The following is a 15,666-nucleotide window of genomic DNA, read 5'->3' on the forward strand; positions in this document are numbered from 1 at the left end:
GAGCGGGGGTGGTTCCGAGCGGGAGAGAACAATCTCGATATTGCGGCCAGCGACTATACCCGGAGAAACGTTTCACATCCAATTTGTTCCTCTCGTTTCGCGGTAATCGCTCGCCAATGACTTCCCCGTTGCAGCCTCGACTCTCTCCCCACCCCCTCGGCATCCCCAACAGCCACCGCAATCCCGAAGCTCGTTGCTTTCCGCAGGCTGTGCGCCTCTCGGAGCGTGCACCGAAATATCTTGCCTCGGTGTCTCCCTCGGCAGCGACTTTCAGCCACGAAGTAGTAAGACACTGCCCCTTTTGCGCAGGCCGGTTCTCAGCGACCAATCGGGACCGTGCCAGCCTGCTCTCCACCCCTACGTTGCCGTGTTAACGCGACCAATGAATGAACGGTCACGGCGCGTAGGTAGGGATGGCGTGGTGGCAGCGTTTCCACCCCCAAAATGGCTGCGAATTCGCGCGGGCATTAGGCAGCCCGTTCAAAATAAACGGGCGGATTAATTGGAGCGGGGCGACGAGAGGGAGGACTGCAACCCCCCGGCCCGACTCGCGTGGCAACGCTTCCACCTCCAGCATCAGCTCCAGCTCGGCAACGTGCGCCCGTCGCGACGGAGGAGGACGTCGACGACGAGGACGAGAGTGCCAGGGTCGAACAGCCACATCCGGTCATCCTCCGCGGTCCTCGACGACGCAGAACGACGCCGCGCGTCCGCACGTTAGCATGATACTCGCGTTCGCTGACAAGGTGTTCCCGCGCCGACTGACATCGTCCGCTCGATCGGTCCGCGCGAATTCTCTTCACTGAGCGAACCTCTCTCTCTCGTTCCCGGTTGTTCGTTCGTTGGATTCTTCCGCGACCAAGGAGTACCATGATGCAGGAGCACAAGTCGTTCCTCATACGGGACCTCTTGGGGGACGTCCTGTCCGAGAGGGTGCACGGTAAGTCTCACGTGGTGCCAAGTCTTCTTACGCGAATTTTTGTTAAACGCGGATAGTTTCGGACGATTCTCCGCTCCGGTGTCGTTTATCTTTACCGAAGTTTCATTGAACGCGGATAGTTCGATACTTTGAAAGGCAGGGACTGTTTTCCGTCGACGGATCACGAACGTCGATTCCAATGAGAATGGAGGAAGTTTGATTGGAAGCCGTCGCGTGGCCGCCAGCTAGGATCCTCGTTACGGGGTGCCCCGCGGCGCGCTTCTATTATCTTTGGCCACGATTGCAACCCCGGGGGCGCGTAGACGATGTTGACGGGGTGCTGCCCCATTAACGACGATTCTACAGATGGCCCGAGCTGCGGAAGGATTCGTTAGGTCTCGTTAGGTCTCGAGCTATCGTCGCGCGATTATCGTCTCTCGCTGAGCCCGGTAGCCTTTATTGGCCGCTCGGCCTCCGGGACAAGCGTTCCCATAATTGAGACCGTTTACCATCGACCAGGGACGATTGTGATCCGCGACGTACACACGTTCGCATTGTTCGGATAATCGACTTTGACGGGAGAATCGACTGATCGACCCCCTCTGCGAAATTGGATTTTCTCGCGCGTTGCTGTGGCGTCGAAGTCTCGTTGCTTTAGATCGCTCTGCACGCGTGAAATAGCATTCTCGTTTAAAAGTGTCGTTGTTGTAAAGGCCTAGCGCTTCGATAAGCAAAAGTTTACAGCAAAATCTGTCGGTAAAACCTTTGGAGACCGAACGATGGTTCTATTCGGCTAAAATTTATTGACCTTGATGCACAGGTGACTCGGAGGACGATTCTGCCGTGCACTCGGACTCGGAGGACACGATAGACCCTGGCAGCAGTCCCTGTACTCGTCTGGAGAGTCCTCCGCCGGCGTTGTCGCCGTCGCCAGCGGCAGCTACTTCCGGCAAGAACTGCGGAACGACCACCAGTCCTCCCAGCGGGAGGAAGCCCAGAAGAAGGCGAACAGCGTTCACCCACGCTCAGCTGGCCTACCTGGAGCGGAAGTTCCGTTGTCAGAAGTATCTGAGCGTGGCGGACCGCAGCGACGTCGCCGACGCTTTGTCGCTGTCGGAGACGCAAGTGAAGACCTGGTACCAGAATAGAAGGTCATTCTCCTGTCCCTTTGCCTGCCGATCTCTGCAACTGGGACGAATCTAATCGAAATTGGTTTGCTTGTAGGACCAAGTGGAAGCGACAGAACCAACTGCGATTGGAGCAGCTCCGACATCAAGCGACGGTGGAGAAGGAGCTGCTGGTCCGCGGCGTGGGCCTTCACCATGGCAGCATAGACGCCTATTGTCCACCGTACAATGCTCAGACACAGACGCAGAGCCATCCGCCTCCGCCACCGCCGCCTCCGGCACCTTCTTCCGCATCGACAGCCGCGTTCCTGTCGACGGCGGCGGCTCTCTTCAGAAATGTCACCTACGTCCACGGATGCCCCCTTTAACCCGCGCGCCAACGGCTCCAGGATCGTTCTCGCCGGGAAACGTTTCCGGAACCTCGACGGTCATTCTTGGATATCGCGGGTCGTCGGTGCATGGATCTTTGCACCGAACTCATCGCGAGAATCGCCTCGTTAACGCTCGACGCATTCTTCCGGTTCCGGTGCAAAGGGGCCGTTTCCGGCCGCTCGTCGTACAATGGTGTAGTGCGCGTAAAGACAACGGTTGCGTCGGGAACGTAAGACGGATTCTCGGTGATCCACATCGCACGTGTTTGTTTGCTGCATGCGAGACAGTGTACATATGTAATTAAAAGGTTCGCCTGAGTACTACTGGGTAGTCGTAGCTCTGTTTGTTCCCAATTCCAAAGGGGACGGACGTACCGGAACGAGATGGTTAATAACGCGCAGTCTAGCTGAGCTGGTAGCGAGAGAGAGATTGAGGTTGAGAGAGAGAGAGAGAGAGAGAGAGAGAGAGAGAAAGGAAGAGAGAGAGAGGGAGAGATTGAGAGATGTTCGTAGCTGTGTAATAGAGTCTTAGGTAACCGTAATCTGGAGAATAAGGTCAGGAACAGATTTTCGTTTAGAGGATCTAGTTGATTCACGCTCACCGCTGATAATCATCTTCTCCGGCTAGTCGGCGACCTTCCGCGTCAAACCGAAACAATTCTTGTAGATAAATAAATTATTATCGAGCAGAGACAAACAGCGTTTGTTTGATTACCGCAAAGAATCCTTCCAATAGCAGAACAAAGTCAAAATGAGATCGGCAACCCCAGTCTCGGAGGATGTTTGCGTGCCATTTTTCTTTTTCTTTTAACGAAGTAGACTAAAATCATTTTAATGCAGCGCCAACCGATCGAGTAGAATAGAGGCAACACGAAAGAAGAAGAGGATTTTCGGTCCGGCCGGACAACGATAGTAACGAGTGCGGGCCGAGTATGCGAATTCACGCGTGACAATGGGCACGTGGCCAGAAACAGCGATCCGCGAGCCCCGGCAGGAAGTAATTGGCTGAAACCGATACAAGTCGAGTGCCGATGCCACTCGTGGCTGGAATTGGCTGGCGGATTTAATTGAACGGAATCGACGGGAAAGAGAAACACGTGGAGATGGAACGAGAGGCGAGCAGAGAGAGAGCGGAGGAGCAGAGTTCGGCCGATATCCATGGAGAAACGATTCTGATTGTCGCGGATGACTTTTTCGCCAGGAACGATTTCCCTCTCTTTCTCTCTCTCTCTCTCTCTCTTCTCGTTAATTGAACGAGGAAGAACGGCGAGACAGAACAAGATAGATACCCGGCGAAGAGGAGGAGCAGCGGAAGAGAGAAGTGTACGATCTCGTTACACGGATGATTAGACGACATTACGCGAGACACGCGGAAACAATCTCTGGATAACGACACCGTTAATCACTTTCCTTTGGCTGGCTCGCCGATACGAGGTGGAGAGAATAGGGTCTCGAGGAGAGAAGGCATCAGCCACGGGAAATTGAGTTTCTCTGAAAAATATTCGATCCGGACGAGTGTCTCACGAATCGGCTTCAGCATCATCGGCTTTTCCAGCCGACGAGATCTCTCTTTGACTCTCTCTCAAAATACTCGCGATACACGATCGGCCCGAGCTTCGTTTTCACCTCATAAAAAACGAATGATCGATTCCGAATCCAGCTCGTTCTTTAACGCCACTTGTCGCAAATCACCGCGACTTGTCGGTAAGAAAAAGACCGAGCTTTTTTCGAAGAAACGTATTATTACGGGACCGACGTGGAATACTCGCGTCGCGAGACGAAGAATGAAACCGAACACCGGGGTGACACCCCTTTCTATCTCATTCAGGATGAAATAATGCAGGAGACACTCGTTCCTCGAACGATGATAACAAAAAAGGACAGATGCGCGTTGCCGAGCGTGAAATCCAAGAAAAATTCTTGCGACCCTCGCTCGACTCGCCATTATTTCGCTTTCCCTCGCGGAGGAAACGAGCGGGCTTCCCTCACGCGTAATTACTTCGGCATAATGAATCGCGTAATATTCGTAATAATTCCACGAGCATTGTGCCCGTCCTCGTTCTCACTTGCTTCTAATTTCGTGTTTTAACGCGTTCTTGAGCCGGCCATTCCTGCCCCACGTTCGCTATTGTCAAATACTTACGATATTTCGAGATTATTTTCCTACTTATGTAGGAAAATGGAGCTGTTGCAAAAAGCAGATTCTTTATCGGTGTTCCCACGATCATCAACAGTACAATCGTTTTGTGCGAACAGAAAGATTTTACCTCAGATCTCACGAAGAACTTTGCCATTCTCGTTCGTGAACCGTCGGTACAATTGATGAAACGTATGAAGATGAATCTCTAAGAAACAACACAGAAAATGGATACAAAGGGAAAAACTTTCTCCCTCGACCCTGGAATTTCAAGTGATCCTGGAGCAAGGATGGTCGAGCAACGAGGAAGAGCGACAGAGCGAGATTCTCGAAACTCAGCGCCGATAGCGCAACGGATGGGTTGCAGTTATGGCGGCGAAAGATAAGGGCTGCAAGCGAAGCCGTGTTTTTCTTGGGAAGTCGTTCAGGGAAAATACCAACGATCCTGGAGTGGTGGGGATCGTAGAAAAAGAATGATCCCGCGAGGGCAAGAGTCGGCTCGTCACTCTTGACCGAATCTTCGTTTAAGCCAAATGTTACCTAGTTATTATTGTTTACGTTAACACTGTATTCGCTGCATGCCCGCGTTATTATCGTGTCAACCGACGTAAATTCCTACAAATTTTTAAGTGATACGATAATCGGACAGTGATCTACTTCGTTCGAAAATGGTGGAACAATTTTGATCGATTCTTACACGCGGATAATCCAAGTAAATCGTGCCATTTAGAAATGTGTCATGAAGATGAACCATATTAGAATATGACATTAAAGTTGGATCGTTGCAATTTTTGCACCGTATGGTATCGATAGTGTTGTAGAGTGCTTCAATGGACAGCAAAAAGCAGCACGCGTCTTCCGATCTATAGTATCTTGAAGAGTCGTTGGCCAAGATCAACGCTTTCTACCATTGCAGCACAAGGTAGGACACTTTCGTCTTCTCCTTCTCCCCCTCTCTCTCTCTCTCTCTCTCTCTCTCTCTCTCTCTCTCTCTCTCTCTCCCTCTCCCGAACGCTTTGATCATGTAAACGGCCGCATTTTATCCGTCAATGACTGTACCGCCCCCGATCGTGTCCCGCGGATCGATGTACCCTGCTGGATCCACTCGTCGAAGAGTCAAGAACTCGAACGAGATATCCTGGGACACACGAGTGGCTTGTCGCGTGTACTCGGCCACGTGCGCATTGTCGTCGAGGGAATGGATCGTGTGCGCGCGTGCATACGTGCGTAAGTCGTGTTGGCACTTGGACACGCGCCTTCTTATCCCTCTTCGGCGTCTCTCCCTCTGTTACCCTCCGAGAGCGGCGTCGTTAAACACTTGACGGGGTGCCCCGCGCGCGCGCGTCCGTATCCTTCGAAATCGTTGTGTACCTGATAACGAGAGATTCGCCAAACGCCTGGCAAAGTAAATTGCTCTGCAAAATCTGGTTCTAGCGCCATTTCTATTCGACAGCTTGTGGTTCTCGCGATTGCTTCAGGAAATGTTGTTCTTGCGTTAAGAGCTGCAGTCGATCATTGAAATCATTGACAGGAGAGACGTTCCCCGAAGGATTCGCGGCAACTTTTCGGGACAACGTCGGTCCTAGACGGCCAAGTAGGTGTCCAAGGCTCTTCAGCATGGTCCTTGGTAAAATCGTAAGCGTATCTACTCTATTCTGCCACTGGCAATTGCTTGAGAAAACTTTGCCCTTGCCATAACAGTAGTCCATTTCAGAGATACCTTGTTCGAAAGGATCGGAGAGGATTTCTGGGGCTGAAAGATCGAAGGACGAGGGAGGCAGCGAATGGACGAGGAGGAAGACGGACACGGGCATAATTCTAATTCTTGAGGGAAAAAAAAGCGGCGGAGTAATTGCTGGAGAAACTGGAGAAGGGGGTGGGAGAGGGAGCGAACGATGGCTGACTGCACGGCGGTACGCGAAAAGGGATCGCGGTTCCGTTGGTGGAAGGTAAAAAGCAGAAGTGAAAGGAAGAGGAAGGGTAGCTGAATGTACCTGTGTGTGTGTGTACATGGAGGGAAAAGACGAAATCGCGGGATGGGAGGGCGAACAGGGAGGGAGACAGAGAGAGAAAGAGAGAGAGAGAGAGAGAGAGAGAGAGGAGTGACGGGATAGGGAAAGAGAGACAGACAGCGACGAGGGTGGAGGGTGCAAGGTGCAGGGCGCGGCGAGGGTTGGGCCGAGTGTAACGAAGCTCCGACTTTTTAATTGGAATATATTCAGAAAGCGGAACGCCTTTTCATTCGCGGGGCTCGATGCACTGAATACAGCCTGAATCAACGCGGAATCAACCGCGCTTGCAACGAGCCTGCTGTGCACCTGCGAACCGGGCCGCGTCTCTGCATTTATACGTAACGGATGCAATAGCGGCTGCATAAAATAACCCGCGAAAAATCGGAGCTTCTCCCCCTTTCTTCTCTGTCTTCGTCTGTCTCTCTTCTACGTTTTCTCTCTTTCTCTCTCTCTCTCTCTCTCTCTCTCTCTCTCTCGTTTTCTGCCACGAATCTCCGACATCCACGGACGTATAATCACCCTGAAAATACGATAAGCGCGAGCGGACTCAGAAACCGCGGAGAGGTTCGTTTACATTCCCAGACTATCCGCCGACGATTCCATCCGCGACCGACACTGTTATTCATCATAGAAACATCCTTTATCCAGTGAAATCGTCTCCGCTACTCGTAGACTTCCACTTAAACTTGCCACCACCCTCAATTATTTTGCAATCCGAAAAATACGAAATTCTTGTTCCACGTTGATGAATACATTCATCGCAATGAAAGGCCCCTCGTGCGCCATTCGACAAACGATCGCAGGCATGTTTTATGGATAGAGTTCAATCAGAGGTGTCGCCGAATTAAAGGAAAACATCGTCGTTTGGTACGGAACAACGTGTCGGGAGAACCGCAACCGAAAACAGCCGGTTCTTTCTCTTTTTCCAGCCGGATCTCCTCGTCTCTGTGTCTCTCCATTGTTTTCCCTCGTTGAGCACGAGCTGTTTAAATATCGTGGACGTGCACGACACCTTTCCCGTGGATTTATTCGCCGCGGAAAGGGTCGCAACACCTATCCATCCTGGAAAGGCAGAGCTTCCGGCTTAATGGGCTGTTTGCTTGCAAATTGCGGTATCGCTAAAGGGCAGCAAACAATTCACAACTCGTTTTAACTTCCACGTTTCAATTCCAAGATACTTCGAGTCCCTTCCAGCGAGTGTTACATTTGCATAATTGTCTCCTGTTCTCTTTTCCTGTTCGTGAAAACAGACTCCTGTCTTCCCGCCCCTGGCGGGCTGGCATTTTTCTCCGCACTGTATTCGCGGTTGCCTTCTCACGGGCGTTCCGACGAACGCTGCCTGAATATAGATCCGTTCCTTTTAAATGCGTAATTGCTGGATGTTACTAAATGGCCTTTACCATCGAAATTGTAACAACAAAAATATCAGGATCGCATTTTTAATTTTAAATCGTAACTCCTAATAGCCTGGTACTTTCTGGGGCGTCTGTAATCGTGGTTGCCTGCTCACGGGCGTTCCAACGATTAGAGCTCAAAAACAGATACGTTTCTTCTAAACGTGAAATTGCTATGTGTAATTAAATGAGCGTTCCTATCAAGATTGCGATAAGAAAGATAAGGGCGAATATGTCTTCAAATTTCAAAAAGAAATTGCCCCGGGTGAGGATCGAACTCACGACCTTAAGATTATGAGACTTACGCGCTGCCTACTGCGCTACCGAGGCTATGTTTACAATTTGTCTATGTAAGTATTTCAATCAGAGTATATTAAAGACCAATGTATGCATATAATGTGAAATTATTTTTACAAACTATTTCGAAAATTATATACGTACAACGATTGTGCCACAGATGTAGGATATACGTTTCGTTAATGTACAGTTTCTCCACGAAATATAAAACTACACTAAAGATGTCGCCACATTATGGACAGATGTATTGTTCGCATGTATTGTTCTGGTTAATATCAATTTTTCTTTACCGTTGGATTTATATAAAATAAACACTCGTCGTAAGTTATAAGCGCGATTCAATGTTATTTATGATCCAAGTGCGTAATAATTATATAATTTGTAATAAACGATTATAAATGTTCGCTAAATTGACAGAAAATTTCAATAATTCTTAAGATTTAGTCAATATTTATAACATAGTCGATTAAACTGACTGCGAGAACAATAACAAAAATCAATAAATTTAAATTATGATATAACTTAAATCGTACGCGATGCGCGCGCCATCACTCCATCGATAAAGGCGCCATTCGGTTGTTGAAGTGCGGACTTCATCCTCGGCGTTGGTTCTGTATGGTTCTGTGCTTCCGTGTACCGTACACAGTGTATGTACATGACAGATACGTATATGTATAACTCCGATCGTTAAGCAAAACGGGAAATATAGTATAAATGTAAACTGTGAAACGCGTTCAACGCGGAAATCCCTGTTTCGTGGGAACTTATGAATCAATTCCCATTAGCGTCGTCAACACAGGAATATCATGACAGACGTGGAAAGTCTGAAGGAAGCAATCACGCAGTACGAAGAACAGGTACGCATCATCCTTATTCACCAAGATTAATCTTAGGGACGGTCTCCTCGGTTTATTTGTGTATATTAAATTAAACATTTGTCAGCTGGCACAAGTTCAAGCTACCTTGTCGTCGACGGCCGAGGGTCCCGATAGAGAGAATTTGTTGAGCTTAAAGTCCGACATAGAAGAGCTAATTAACTTAGCGAAAGAGAGCCTGCAAAGCATCGAATCTGGGGACAATGAGAATGATTCTTCCACAGAAATTTTAAGCGACGACGACGACGATCCACTTGCAAAGGAATATGCTTTATTCAAGGTAATTCCCCACATTAATTATACATATATATATGTGTATAAATATATATACATACATACATATACATAATGAACAACTTAATTCAACCATCTGAAATTTTGCATTTATTATTTTATATATTTATTACTTATGCTTTATTTTTGTTAATTCAATAGGCAGAACTGGAAAAAGTCTCAGACGATTCTGAGAATAATAAGCAGAATGAACAAGCTGCTGGAGCTTCCAGTAACAATATAGAAGTCAGTATGCAAGTATTCTATAAGGCTCAGCAATGACACAATTATACGGTGCAAGTTAATGTTGTAGGAAGAGTTGAAGCAGCTGGAAGGCATGAAATGTAGAGCCCCCTATGGTAGCAGTTGGGGAGGAGTTGGTTATCATAATGCTATGATATGCTCAGTTTACTGGATCAACAATACAATGGAAGTAAAAAGTATGCAAGAAATAAAGGTAAGGAAATTGAATATTAACAGTACTGTAATTCTAATATTTCATAGCATTAACTCAAATGTATCTTTTAAAGTGAATCCCTTAGAAACTTCAATGATTTTAATTGTCCAACATTAACCTGCACAAGTTTGCATGCTTAAGACAATATAACTGTTGTTCAGGTCAGGGTATTCTTCCTAAATCCGACGCACAAAGAAATGCTCCCGTGCCCTTACTATTTTGATGGGAAGTGTAAGTTTTCCGACGAAGAATGCAGATTCTCTCATGGTGAATTAGTGTTATTGTCTAGCATACAAGAATATAGGTAATCAATCAGGATTTAGTAACCGAAGTATAAACGCCGGTTGTCAAGTTATGTACACATATATATGTAAGTGTGGTTCTATTGATAGGGAACCCGAATATCAAAGTCTAAAAATGGGTAGTAGGGTACTAGCAAAACAGAAGAATAAACTGTGGCACAGGGGTGTTATTCTGAAAATGCCAGACAAAGACGAAGAACTTTTTAGGATTAAGTTCGAAGCAAGCGGAAACATAACCGAAGCTTTCATACAAGATATATTACCCCTCGGTTAGTATTGCATGTGTAAATTCCATTGTACTATAGTTTCTTTCACGTTGTCTATTACTACAGTTGACGCCGACTTAGAAATGTCGGATACATCTGATGATTCGGATAGCGAAAACGATACTCCAGAGTATTCCAAAGAAGAAGTAATTCACCAGTCCCTTCTCTCGATGGATAGTACTGCACCCATTGGTAATTGGGAAAAACATACTCGTGGTATAGGCAGCAAAATAATGGCTCAAATGGGGTACGTGGTGGGTACTGGATTGGGAAAAAATTCCGATGGTCGAATAAAACCAGTCGAAACGACAGTATTGCCAGCTGGTAAATCCTTAGGTATGAATTCAATATATTCTGTATTCCGGTGGTGATAGCTTCGAATATACATATATCACTGTAAACGTATACATTTTTAGATCACTGTATGGAATTACGGGCAAACGCAGAAGGAGACAAAAGTTTGTTTTCCGTTGAACGTAGAATGCGCAAGCAGCAACAAAAGTTAGAACAACAAAGGGAGAGGCAGTACCAAAGAGAAAAACAAAGGGATGAAAAAAATGTGTTTAATTTTATAAATATTACGTTAGGTGATAAACGTACGTACAAAACATTTTGTTTTTATGGTTCTGCATCTAGTGCTCGTGCTTTAATGAACATGCAGATTTTTTCGCAGCGAAAAATGAAACCCAAACGAGTAACACAAAAAGTAAAAATGATCTTAAAACGGAATCGAATCGACAGTTAAATGTAGCAAGTCTACAAATCGGGGAAAATATTTTAAGGGTGGAGAGAGAGTCGTCAAAGTTGAAGGAATCCTTAGGAAGGCACGCGAAAGGAAGCATTCAATACAATGCTATTGCAATGAAATATAATGAAAAACAAAAAGAACTTGTAGATCTAAGGGCGTCGGAAAAGAATATTACTGCTGAACAAAACCAACGGAAGAGTAGAGCTAAATTGTCCATATTTTGATGTCATTGAATTTACAATTCTATGTTTCTAAAGGAAATGGAAATACACATGAAATACCCACAAATATGTACATACAGAAGCATGAAAAATAAATCTTAAAATTGGAAACCATTTGTAACATTAATACGCGGAGTCCTTATTGTTCTTCTCATCTATTAACGAAAAGAAATTCATTAGTAAAATATTACATAAGTAAAGACAATAAAAAGAGTGTCGATAGCTGATTAAATCAATATTTAGGTAGTTTATAAAATAGGAAACTAATATATCTAATGTTGGTAAAACAACTGACCATTAAATATTTGTAATGCTCAATTTCTGCTTGGAGTATCGACTCTTGTCATACTTTTATCTATGGTACCGAATTGTACATTGCACATATGTTCTGTTCTAATGATCCAGAATTAGTATGGCCAAATATGGCGACCACCAGTGAAAAGTATGATAACATTAATAATTACTACATTTATTTGATCAAAAATATGAATTCATTGGTAAGTTCGCAACGCTATCTGAAATCTAAATTAACGTTGTTTATAGGATAGAAAATTGCGAAGTATGCGGTGCAACTAAAGCGAAATACACGTGCCCCAAGTGTGAGGTTAGAACTTGTTGTATACAATGTGTAAACATTCACAAAAAAGAATTGGAGTGTGATGGCATCAGAGATAAAACGAAATTTATACCTTTAAAGTTGTTTACGGACTTGGATGTTCTAAGCGGTAAATTAAATTTTATAGCAGTATCTATATCTAAGACATAGATGAATGACATTTAAACTGAATGTTTGCCAATTTCTAGACTATAGACTTCTTGAAGAAGTTGGTAGATCAGTTGAGCAGCTAAAAAAGGATCCACTTAAAAGGTGTACTCGACAAATTAATTTGCCAGTGGTGAGTTTAGTTTTTATTAGTAACATAAGAACTAAACGTGTATTACATAAACCTTATCTTTGCAGCATTTGTGTAAGCTCAAAACAGCTGCATTTAAAAGAAAAGTTAATTTACAATTTATGCCACAACATTTCAGTAGGCATAAAAATAATACGACATATTTAAATTGGAAAACCAATGAATTATATTGGAGAATAGAATGGATTTTTGCACAAGCAGACCATACAAAAGTGGTAACAGGAAGGTAAAGCAATAGAAATATTGAGTATATTATGTTCTACATTAATTTGAGATACCGAATTATACCAATTACAGGGCTTTAGAAAATACGAGGCTATCCAAAATAATAGAGGATATTTTAGATCCTATGAAATCATTCGAAGACACCAATGATATAGCTGAATTAAATCTGAGAAAGTGTCTAACTGATAGATTACAGTTTTATCAAGCAGTTGGTTTACCTGGATTAAAAGTTCTTTTAAAAGCAGAAAGGGTAATAAAATCAGATTCAAAGTAAGAACATTTAAATCATCTTACTTAAATAAATATAATACAAAATCTTTAATTGCAAATTATTATTCATCAGGTTTCACGAATTGGATGTTACTCTATCATTACAGAAAAACTTGGAAAATAAAACTATAATAGAATTTCCAACAATATACGTGATTTTAAAAGATCACTCTGATATATATGAAATTATTGATACTGGTAGGTTATTTGTTTATTGTTACATTGGACATTGTTATTAATTTATTAAATGCTAAATCAAATAATATTTCAGACGACGAATTCATGGATGATTCAATAAGTAAAAGTAGTAATGGATATATATCAAGGAAAAGAACGAATAAACAAATAAAGAAAAACACAAAAAATTCAACTGTGAATTACTTCTTCAATTATGAATGTTCGGATTCCGAGGAAGAGTCAGGTAACAGTGATAGAAAAATTGGTGTAACAAATAGAAAATCTTTTAACATTCCCAATTATGACGAACTTGTAAAAATGGAGCAATAGGATTTTCGCGTACCAATAGAAAAAGATATAGATGGTAAGATTTTTATTTTTCTTGGTTTAAACAAGAAAACATATTGTACATTTAGTATAAATTCAATTTTTTTACTGTAAATATGATACCTCAATAGACCGATACAATTGGATGACATAAAATATTTGTAATACGTTCTTAATGGTGCCCTCTCCGAAAAAGTAGACAATACTAAAGCCATAAGACTAAATATAATTTAATATATTCTCTTTACTTACAAAAAAATCATTTATAAGTTTATAACTTATGCCACCCCATATAAAAATATATATAATATAACTAATACAACCTCAAACAGGTGTAAGTGAGGCTTTTTTTCACTGTTTGAAAATGATAGCGAAGTTTCATTTAATATAAATACGGCTGTACATATTGTCTTTTATTTTTACAAAATTATTAGTATTGTTTTCATATTAATTGAAAAAATGATGGTTGTACATGACACTACTCGTGTAAACAGTTACCTACTATATATTTATTGCATGGCAATATATAGTATATATATATATGATAGAATGTCTTGAAATCGGCATCAATGCTATCGTATTCATCGCAATGAATTTCTTTCTAAATAGAACTTATGTACATTGTTTCAATTTCGTTTGATGTCAAAAATTAAATGTAACATACACTTATTGGAAAATATAATGGAACCGCTAATCTTGAAAGAAAACAAGGATAATTAGAAACTTCCATGGTCTTTGCACAGTGATGTCAAACTGGTCAATTAATTCGAACTAAAGTACGAAGAAATATAACAGGAAGACTATGAATGCAACCAATCCAGCTACAGCCTTCACATACATTGATTTACTGTTTAAATGAGTCGCGTCTTTTTTGTATTTTTGCGATAACATTGACAAATTTTGTGTTTTTGTATCTAGTTCTGAAAGATAAATTCTAAGTCAATATAGTGCTTTTGGAAATGAAGCTAATTATTTTAGAATGTAGATTGCATTCTTACCTGAAAGAACAGTACCCCTTTGTAAAACATCATCTATATTTTGGACCATAATTCTTTGCACATCCTGTAACTGTGTATTTAGTGCATTCATGTTTCTTCTTGACCTACCATCCAAGAAGACTTTTTTCGCTTTCTGAATATAAGTATCTGAAAAGAAGAATATATTCAACATGCTAATGATTTACTATATCCTATAAAAAATTATACTTAAAATATATAATAAACTACATACTAAATTCAATAAAACTATAAGGCCTGGTAACTGTGTTGACACGTCTACCATATAAAGAATGAAATTCTTGTGCAATATCTTCAAGGTAACTGTATGCTACACGTTTACTGTAGTTCTTCTCACATAACACCAAATAACATACTTCATTTTCGATCAGATAACTGTAAATTTAAAAAGTTAATATCACATTGAAGGTAAATAATTAAATGCATTGGAATTATAATACAAACTTACTGGAATAGATATGGACCTGTTTCTATAGTACACCTAGCTGGAGACTGAGGCCCTAATTTTCTAAATAACATCTTCGCCTGATTCTGATAATCTAAGATGCTTCTACCACTCTGTAAATAATTAAGAATACTTGTTAACATCTGGTAAAGTTCCATAATGTATAACGATAACACATTTCCGATATAACGAGACGTCATTGCATTCGATTATGTGCAAATTAATGGGAAATGTTATTCGGAAAAGTTTGCTAAATTCGACGGAAGAAAAAACTTGACGTTTCATCATAACAGATTTCTAACCTGTTCGTCTTCTTGCATGGTCGCCGCTAATGGCAAACCATCTGCTATTCTTGCAATCATTGTTAACAACACCATTTTCTCGAAAATCAAGTGAACTTGCAAGAATAAATGTTGGAAAACCCGTTGAAAAACTTCGTACAACGAAACTTTACCACTTGAAATCCATTTACGCGGAACTGGCTACAGTGTGGCCGATTCGTCAAACGTCCACTCCACTCTTCAGGTACCACGTCAGCCGGTGTGAAGTTTTCGAAGCTTGGCTCGGTCATGGAACGATTTCCTTTCAGTTTTCACATTTTTCCCAATAAGTAAAAATTTTACAAATAACAGCAAATCTTTGCATTGTCGTTTGAATGTGCTATAAATACGATAAATATATATACATATATACATATATTTGCGACAAGATCAGTAAAAATAAGCAATATAGCTACGAAGTTGCAGAAAACACTCTTTATCGTCTAGTCACAATGGCCTCCATTACTTCACATTTCTATCCCTACTATTCCCTTATTACTTTTCTTCAACCATTAGAATATTATTAATAATCTATTAGTTAAATTCTAGCGACATATGGATCGTATGAAATTG

The 15,666-nt window shown here is 42.5% G+C and overlaps 4 protein-coding genes and 1 non-coding gene across 6 annotated transcripts; 3 read left to right on the forward strand and 2 right to left on the reverse strand.

Annotated features, from left to right (window-relative positions):
* Positions 1-322: 322 nt before the first annotated feature.
* Positions 323-3,114, forward strand: LOC117220619 (homeobox protein GBX-1). Its single transcript, XM_033470786.2, has 3 exons — positions 323-940; positions 1,740-2,070; positions 2,144-3,114. Exons 1-3 carry the CDS (start codon positions 871-873, stop codon positions 2,412-2,414), a joined length of 672 nt encoding a protein of 223 aa, XP_033326677.1. The 5' UTR covers positions 323-870; the 3' UTR covers positions 2,415-3,114.
* A 5,103-nt stretch (positions 3,115-8,217) lies between these two features.
* Positions 8,218-8,290, reverse strand: TRNAM-CAU (transfer RNA methionine (anticodon CAU)). Its single transcript has one exon. It is a non-coding gene; the product is annotated as a tRNA-Met (tRNA).
* Positions 8,291-8,839: 549 nt separating this feature from the next.
* LOC117221077 (zinc finger CCCH-type with G patch domain-containing protein) lies at positions 8,840-11,510 on the forward strand. Of its 2 annotated transcripts, none has more exons than XM_033471728.2 (9): positions 8,840-9,114; positions 9,200-9,412; positions 9,568-9,651; positions 9,719-9,862; positions 10,024-10,166; positions 10,255-10,433; positions 10,497-10,766; positions 10,847-11,026; positions 11,092-11,510. In XM_033471728.2, exons 1-9 carry the CDS (start codon positions 9,064-9,066, stop codon positions 11,400-11,402), a joined length of 1,575 nt encoding a protein of 524 aa, XP_033327619.2. In that variant the 5' UTR covers positions 8,840-9,063; the 3' UTR covers positions 11,403-11,510. The 2 variants fall into 2 exon arrangements, with proteins under 2 accessions (XP_033327619.2, XP_033327628.2); XM_033471737.2 differs by having other exon boundaries at positions 8,842-9,114; positions 11,104-11,510.
* A 235-nt stretch (positions 11,511-11,745) lies between these two features.
* LOC117221087 (box C/D snoRNA protein 1) lies at positions 11,746-13,468 on the forward strand. Its single transcript, XM_033471749.2, has 7 exons — positions 11,746-11,841; positions 11,943-12,124; positions 12,204-12,295; positions 12,361-12,539; positions 12,611-12,808; positions 12,882-13,006; positions 13,080-13,468. Exons 1-7 carry the CDS (start codon positions 11,783-11,785, stop codon positions 13,313-13,315), a joined length of 1,071 nt encoding a protein of 356 aa, XP_033327640.2. The 5' UTR covers positions 11,746-11,782; the 3' UTR covers positions 13,316-13,468.
* Sec22 (vesicle-trafficking protein SEC22) lies at positions 13,344-15,601 on the reverse strand. Its single transcript, XM_033471761.2, has 5 exons — positions 15,076-15,601; positions 14,777-14,886; positions 14,543-14,703; positions 14,311-14,457; positions 13,344-14,232 (listed from the first exon to the last, which is right to left on the reverse strand). Exons 1-5 carry the CDS (start codon positions 15,148-15,150, stop codon positions 14,084-14,086), a joined length of 642 nt encoding a protein of 213 aa, XP_033327652.1. The 5' UTR covers positions 15,151-15,601; the 3' UTR covers positions 13,344-14,083.
* Between the last annotated feature and the right edge of the window lie 65 nt (positions 15,602-15,666).

Source organism: Megalopta genalis, chromosome 1, assembly GCF_051020955.1.
Source record: "Megalopta genalis isolate 19385.01 chromosome 1, iyMegGena1_principal, whole genome shotgun sequence".
NCBI lineage: Eukaryota > Metazoa > Arthropoda > Insecta > Hymenoptera > Halictidae > Megalopta > Megalopta genalis.

Bases quoted from the DNA above. Each gene is read 5' to 3' on its own strand.
- LOC117220619 (XM_033470786.2), top strand. From the start codon at position 871: ATGATGCAGGAGCACAAGTCGTTCCTCATACGGGACCTCTTGGGGGAC. The intron at 941-1,739 runs GTAAGTCTCACG...CTTGATGCACAG, and splicing joins CCTGTCCGAGAGGGTGCACG to GTGACTCGGAGGACGATTCT. The intron at 2,071-2,143 runs GTCATTCTCCTG...GTTTGCTTGTAG, and splicing joins ACCTGGTACCAGAATAGAAG to GACCAAGTGGAAGCGACAGA.
- LOC117221077 (XM_033471728.2), top strand. From the start codon at position 9,064: ATGACAGACGTGGAAAGTCTGAAGGAAGCAATCACGCAGTACGAAGAA. The intron at 9,863-10,023 runs GTAAGGAAATTG...ACTGTTGTTCAG, and splicing joins AAAGTATGCAAGAAATAAAG to GTCAGGGTATTCTTCCTAAA. The intron at 10,434-10,496 runs GTTAGTATTGCA...CTATTACTACAG, and splicing joins ACAAGATATATTACCCCTCG to TTGACGCCGACTTAGAAATG.
- LOC117221087 (XM_033471749.2), top strand. From the start codon at position 11,783: ATGTTCTGTTCTAATGATCCAGAATTAGTATGGCCAAATATGGCGACC. The intron at 12,809-12,881 runs GTAAGAACATTT...ATTATTCATCAG, and splicing joins GTAATAAAATCAGATTCAAA to GTTTCACGAATTGGATGTTA. The intron at 13,007-13,079 runs GTAGGTTATTTG...ATAATATTTCAG, and splicing joins ATATGAAATTATTGATACTG to ACGACGAATTCATGGATGAT.
- Sec22 (XM_033471761.2), bottom strand. From the start codon at position 15,150: ATGGTGTTGTTAACAATGATTGCAAGAATAGCAGATGGTTTGCCATTA. The intron at 14,704-14,776 runs GTAAGTTTGTAT...TTAAATTTACAG, and splicing joins ACAGGTCCATATCTATTCCA to TTATCTGATCGAAAATGAAG. The intron at 14,233-14,310 runs GTAAGAATGCAA...TTTATCTTTCAG, and splicing joins AAGGGGTACTGTTCTTTCAG to AACTAGATACAAAAACACAA.